The sequence below is a fragment of the Pezoporus wallicus genome, unplaced genomic scaffold (assembly GCF_028554395.1).
Source record: "Pezoporus wallicus isolate ANWC-B61680 ecotype Strahan unplaced genomic scaffold, APGP_CSIRO_Pwel_v1 scaffold_7736, whole genome shotgun sequence".
In the NCBI taxonomy this organism is placed as follows: Eukaryota; Metazoa; Chordata; class Aves; order Psittaciformes; family Psittacidae; genus Pezoporus; species Pezoporus wallicus.
Genome location: NW_026636574.1, coordinates 328,709 through 335,828, shown reverse-complemented (window position 1 = coordinate 335,828; position 7,120 = coordinate 328,709). Strand labels below are relative to the sequence as shown.

Sequence of the window (7,120 nt, the reverse complement as noted above, 5' to 3'; positions counted from 1 at the left end):
GCTCTGGGGTCTGGTACCTGGAGTCTGGGCGGCCAACGATGGTACCTGCAGGAGCCAGGAGCATATGCTACCCCTGAACTGCAGCTCTGTGGCCCAGCCTAGGGTGCCACCACGCTTGTCCTACGCTCCGGTGTCTGCAGTACTTGAATCCATGACTGGTGCCTTACAAAGTGAACAGATAAAAGGCTGAAGCCTGAAGGGACAGAACCTGCTTAAGTGCCATAAAAAAAAAAAAAAAAAAAAAAAAAAAAAAAATCGCAACCCCGATAGAAGAGAATTCACAAAAAAAACCTTATTTTCATTATAATTTTAATATTCTTCCTTTGTAAAATGAAGCTGAGAAACTAGAAGTGCAGAAATAGGCAATACACAGAGCTATTAAATGATCCCTTGTTAATATTAGTGTCCTATTCACACATGTCATCTTTTCTATGGGCAAAGGTTTTGCTATATGTTAATTTGTTTAAGTAGAATTACTTTTCCTTTCACATACAAACTGGTAAAAACTCAACTGAACCTGGCACTATGTTAACATCTGAGAACTGAAAACAAAAACCCCACCAGTCTGAGTTTTAAGTGTAACATCTGCGTAACCTAAAGAAGTGAGCTTGAAGGTACAAATACCTTCAGCTTTCTCGTTCATTATGAGAGGTACAGTCACACTGTACATATACTTTGTTCTTATAAAAGAAATGAAATCTTAAGTGATTTGCACAAAAATTGCTGAGAGCATCTCAATTTGATACACTGTGCTACAATATTTACCTTTACCATTATGGTAAAGCTTATACAACGTCACAGGAATTGCTCACACTGAGTATACCCAAACCCCTGTGATTTACCACAGAAGTGCTGCAGTCACACAAAACCTCATGGCAAATTTATAGTCTGTCCACTTGAGCTCATCTGATGACATTAGTTCTTCAGCTTCCTTTACTCAGATCTATGTGAAGGTTCCTATTTCTAGGATGTCTCTCAGTAAAGGAAACAACTGTTCAAACTATCATTCCATTGTGATGACCTAATTTGAGCCAGAAATACTGGAATGAAGGCAGTGTGCAATGGGAAGGCACTGCAGAGATGCCTGCCACAGGGTTTAGGGAAACTCTTCTGTTTTCACTACCGACCAGAAACCACTCCAAGCCAAATCCTGGTCTCCGCAAGTTCTTTGTTCAATGGATGGACAAATAACCCAATCAACAGATTCATTCCAATTCTTTTGAGACATTTCGCTCCTAAGCTGCTTCTGAAGAAAGTTCTGAGTAGTACTCTGATAAAAATAAGACAGAACCTCAAAATGAACGCAATGTTAGAAATAGCATATATTACAAATCTTTTCTTGATAGGAACAATTAGTAAGAATACATATTAGCTTAAAAACAGGTCAGCAAATGTTGCTGATCTGCAAGAAATCTCAATTCACTATTTACAAATAAGACAAAGTGAATACAGGAAATTTTACACATTTGGTAGTTACTAGGTTATTGTCTGCCAAGTGGTCTATTTGAAACTGATATTTAGGAAGACTGGAAAAAAAACACCCCAACCAGTTACTACCTCTTCAGTCAATATCTGAAGTACAGAAAATGAGCTGATGAATACTGGAGATGACATTCTGCCTCATTAGGGGGAGCAGGGACAGATGACACGATGCTAAGACTTCTGCCATTAAAATGTTCTGTGTACAGGACTCATCATAAATATACCTAGCCCTACTGAAAAGAGATCCTTGCCACCAGTTTAGTCTTTCATCTGTCAAGAACTCACACTCCTGCACTTGCCAATTCAGAACAGTTTAATGATATTGGTTTTTTTCCTTTTGCTATACATAAAATGTTGTAAAGAAAGTCAAGTTTAGGTAATTGGATCAACACAGAAGACCAGTTACTCACAATACCGCTTAAATGAGATGAAAAAAAAGCAATGAACAACATGCACTGAAGTTCATACAAAGAGGGGTGCTCAGGAAAACTGCTTACAGTTTAGACTGCAGTCCAAAATGAATGCAAGACACTGTAACTGTGTTGTTCCAGTGCTGTGGAACATTTTACTAAGGAGTCTTATCTGCAAATGGAACATCTTTTGTCAAATCTGCTTCTCTTCTACATTCATCCGCCTCTATCTGTGAGACCTGGATGAGTGTGCCCCCTCCACCAGGAAAAGAAAACATACAGTAAATCAAGAAAAAAAAAAACACAAAAAAAGGAAATAAACCACAAAAAATTTACAATATAATTTTTCCCCTTTTGATAAGAAGGCTTTTCTGTACAAGTGGGTTTTTTTGTCATCTAATACTGTTTAAAAAGCTATCAGCTTCTTCAAGGTGGCCACTGTCGGCATGATAATATTCCAGGAACACTTAAATAACAGTTTTTACAATAAATTTTAGGTCCATATCATTAGATTACTTTATATGCACTGGTCTGTCATCTGATTTTAGGCGTTTTCTACGTGGCTGTATAAAATCTTCATCGGAGTCCTCAGTTATTTCACCATCATCCTCTTCCTGCTCAAATTCAGGCAAAGGCTGGAAGGTCCTGTCTGGGTAGATTTCTGGAAGTTTATCTTCAAAGTATAATGCAACTGCCTTCCCTGCCTGTGCTACTTCTGAATCAGCCTGTAAACAAAAGAAGACAGGAATATTCACCTGTTGGAAATGCACATCTGTTCACCAAGTGTGCATGGTCTGAAACGCTTACCTTCAAATTAATCTCTTGTGTTTCTGCATAAACTTGAACAACTTTCATCATCTAAAAAGGATACCAGAGTCAAAAAAAAAGAAATTATAATCCTTCCTAAAGTTATGAGATTGCATAGGATTGGATGACTAAAGTCAGCCATAACAACAGAACAGTTTGTTATGGACTACACCTCTTTAGTTCTCCAACTTAGCAGAAGCAGGTTTAAAACAGTCTTAGGAGAGGGGCATGAAGTAAATAAACTTCAACAAAACACACAACTTTGGTACAAATAAGTGTCTCCCAGCCATTTCAGAACTGTGCTCTACTCCTGACTGCTTTCTTCAGTATAGATCTCAGTTGTCTGGACATTATTGTGGAGAAGTCTCACTTGAGAGAGAAATGCTTCATGAGACTTTCTTGGGGATCTTACCCCACTTTGATTTCTAGTTTTCAAAAGCATATGGCTTAGAGACACTAGACATGATAAGCGGTCAGGATGACCCATCCTTTGCCATAAGCCAGCATTTCAAACAGTGAGAAAAGTCCAAAACATCTTTTGTTTTAAAAAACACCAACAAAACAAAAAACACATCCATGAGTCCTTGCTCCCTTATTTTACTCTTGTCCCTAAGAGCTGCAGCATGTTTTCCTCTACAGCAGATGCTTCATTAATTCCCTCGATTGAGAAGTTCACATAACTGCAACTTCTTCCACAGTGCTCGTTAACCTCCACCTAATACAGAGACATAAGGGAGTCAAAGTCCCAAATGCTTGTGAGCATTTACAGCATTACATCATTAACCTTGATTTTTACTAGTGCACTTGAGAAACAGTTGAGATTTTAATTACAGGTTTGTGTAATTCCTTCCATTTACTTCTTCATCCAGTCAGAAATGCAGCCCAAACACTGCAAAACTCAGAAAAATACTGGCTGGTTTATGCATTTCTAAAGGTCTGAAGGAAGCCATTCCTTACAACATCTTACTTTAAGGCACTTCAGAAATGAGGATACCCTCTGATCTCAGCTCCCACTCTCTGTTTCAGCACAATACAAGCATTCTTTCTTTATACTCAGAATATTTTCCCCATTGTTTAACCTACTAAGAACACTGAGGTAATTCCTCCTGAAGTCACATTTCACATTAAGTGCAAATACATCATTATCAGATGGGTTCACTGCAAAATAAGTCAACTTCCCACAGTCATCAGAAATGGGGCTCCATACAGAAGTTATCTACTGAGAACTGATTTTTGTGAGAGCCCAACTACCCATTAGCTAAAGCTCTAAGCTTAATTGCAGCCACAATTAACACAATGCTTTGCAGGTACTAGAACCAGCAGAATAATCTCCAGAAAGGCACTTCTCAGTAAAGGAAGTTTCCTCAGTAAAGGTCTCCCATGTTTCATCACTGAAGGAGCAATTACCTGTATAGCCTGAGACAGTTTTAAGGACTGCTCAATTATCTTTATTACCACACTTCCTAAGCACTTCTTCAGTCTATTTGATGTACAGAAACAAGGTCACCCTGCTCCTCAATCATATATATCCATACCAGTGAATGCACTTTAAAAAGCACCCTCTGTTAAAGCCTGATCTCCCCAGTTGGCTAAAACTGAGAGGTAGTCCTGTAACTGCATTTGTTTCATTTGGGTTTAAGTGTCTGATTCAGCATCTGCTCCATAAGCAGAAGTTAAAACTAGAAGCAGAGCCTTAATTGAGTAAAACATCAAAATACATTAAAACAGATCTTCATGTAAAAAACCATGTACAGATTGGAAGTTAACATACTTCATTAAACCTTTCACAGTTCTTGAAGATCAACCGCACATCTGCCACAAAATCCTCAGGAGTCTGGTAGTGTTGGGAATGCTTCTTCTGCAGTTTCTTTTTCACTGTAGATAAATCCATTGGTTTCTTTATGATTTTATAGTAGTTTGGTATCTGCAAAACACAGTAATTTATCACTATGATGACTAAACAGTTCAGAGAAGCAGCTGATCCCATCATGCACTGTATGTATGTTCCACAACTGCCTTTCCTCAAACTGTTTAAGAAGTTCTTTCTAACCTTCAGGGTTGCAATATAGTTACTTCTTTTACAGCTGAAACAGAAGTAGTTTCTTTCCTTTTTAATTTAAAAGATTGACCAAAACATCCTACAGCATTTTTAATTTCATGGGTATCCCAAGATATTATGTTCCAAATTCAACAACTGCTCATTGAAAGTATTTCACTATCTGGGTTTGAGACTAGGAGTAGAACCTCTGCATGGAGAAGCAACAGAATCAGCTCCTGCGTCTCTCAGAATCATGAATACTGGATGACCATCAGAACTTTTAGGTTGATGAAGGGGGACATTCTTCAAGTAAAAGCTCTCAGTTCCTTCCTGAACTCAACTCTAGACTTTGAGGGATGTTATGCCAAAAAGAAGTCACTGAATCCCAGATTGTTTTGGGCTGGAAGGGACCTTAAAGACCATTTGGTTCCAAATCCCTACCACGGGCAGGGACATCTTCCACTAGAGCAGGTTGCTCTAAGCCCCATCCAACCTGGCCTTGAACACGGCCAGGGATGGGGCACTAACCATCACAAACCAATCCATCTAAACTATCACTAAATCACCAACTACTTTTCAGGAGACTCACCGAGGCTGGGACTGGCTCTTGAAATTCAATGCTCAGCTCATGACAATACAGGTAAAGCAGGAGACGTTCACATTTCTTAAGAAAGAAATAAACAGCTTCACATTAATATCCTTAATTTATCCTCAGACTAGAAGTTCCCATCTCCCTATTTTAAGCAGGTTTGTACTTTATCAGCTTAATACTAGAAAGCTGAAATGCAACCCCCACAAGTTTAACTATCAAATGTAAATGTTTTTACAAATTTCCTGTTGAAATATTTTCCCCTCCATTGCTTGTAATTCCTTTGGAGGAATTCAATTTCATTATGCACAGACTGATGGGATAAAGCTCAGGACAATTCTGACCATCAAGGTCATTACACCTTCTACAAGTATGCACCTCAATATTGCTAGCACCTCTCTCAGCATGAACTTAATGCATCAAGCTCACATAGCTATTTATAAGGTTATATCAATGTTAAATGCAAAGAACTTCTAATTAAGAACACTGAAGACATTCATCCATGTTAAAGGATGTATTTAAATACAAAATAGGTGTTTACATGGAAGTTTTAGCAACAAAATGATTACAGTGCCAATGTGATGGAGCACTCCCACATTGTCATCGACATCTGGGTACATGGGGACAGCAGGAAAAGTCTCAGTACTCATGTCAGGGCTTTGTTTGCTAAAGCCACAACTGTACTTAATTTTCTGCAGCCACAGCAAAAACATCTTCAAGAAGCAGTGGGGGGACAGCTAATTTGAGAAGACACATTTGCCTATGCGACAGATTCCCACAGATGTGAGACATACCCTTTGGTCCACAGGACTCAGGCCTTGTGCTGTTTTCCCTTTCTTGCTGTGTTGTGAATTGTCACAATCATATTCTACTTCTGGTTTGCTCAGATCTCTGCAGAATGTACATATCCACTCTCCACTAAACAGAAACAAACACCGTTATTCCAGGTATCCAAGGACAAAGTCTCTTTAGTGATGACTACAACGATTCTTTTGTTAGCCCTAACAGATTCACATCTTACTGTAGTAAAGACTTGGGATACTCAAAGATAAAGAATAACCCTTAATGTTCAAGGTAATTCTGCCAGTCATTGGCATTTTTCCTGCCCTCACATTTCTCTCCCAAGTAATACTTTACAACACCTTCTTACCATGACTTTAAAATTGACTTTAAATAACAGAATCTTACTTTGAGAGACCATGTGTTTATCAGATAAATGCTGACCACTTACATGCAAAATTAAGCAATTCAGGCAGGCCTTTGAAATGTCAGATTGTTTTTTACTGACAGGAAGTCATCCAGAACTAGCTGATGCTGAGGATGAAGCACCAGTTTTGACACTGTGTTGAGATCTACCATATGAATGAGAGCACAGAGCTGCTCTCAGGAACCATTACAGTCTTTCTGGTACCTTGGAAAGCTGAGGAGTGTCGGTACGTGACAAGTCAGGTGAAACACCTTTGGACACTTTTCACAACATAATAGATCCCCTCCGTTTTGGCATACAGCACACCAGTCTTCATTTGGATCATCATCTTTGTTATTGCCTTCTCCTCCAACTCTTGCTGCTCTGTGCATTAAACTCCGCACTGGGGATTTTCCATTTACAAGGCTATGTCCAGACTGTTTGCAGCTTTCACTTAAATCTGCTGGTTCAGTTTTTACATGATTTTCAAGACTTCCTAATGCTTCTAATTCACTTTCCAGATGCAAGTTGGTGGACAGTGGTGGTGTCAAGCTGCTCTCAGGACTGCTAAGCTGAAATGAAAGTAGCACATGAAAATCAGAGTCAAT

General features: G+C 38.9%; 1 protein-coding gene across 3 annotated transcripts in view; it reads right to left on the bottom strand.

The window, feature by feature from the left end:
• Positions 1 to 1,303: 1,303 nt before the first annotated feature.
• TRIM33 (tripartite motif containing 33) overlaps positions 1,304 to 7,120 on the bottom strand; it is a 30,348-nt gene continuing 24,531 nt past the window's right edge. For 2 of the 3 annotated variants that reach the window (XM_057400608.1, XM_057400610.1), the window contains 6 exons: positions 6,738 to 7,084; positions 6,121 to 6,244; positions 5,327 to 5,401; positions 4,471 to 4,623; positions 2,700 to 2,750; positions 1,304 to 2,617 (listed from right to left, as the gene is read on the bottom strand). In XM_057400608.1, coding sequence (XP_057256591.1) covers positions 2,405 to 2,617; positions 2,700 to 2,750; positions 4,471 to 4,623; positions 5,327 to 5,401; positions 6,121 to 6,244; positions 6,738 to 7,084 — 963 coding nt within the window. In that variant the 3' untranslated portion in view covers positions 1,304 to 2,404. The remainder of the gene's footprint in view (positions 2,618 to 2,699; positions 2,751 to 4,470; positions 4,624 to 5,326; positions 5,402 to 6,120; positions 6,245 to 6,737; positions 7,085 to 7,120) is intronic. The other variant, XM_057400609.1, reaches the window with a different exon arrangement.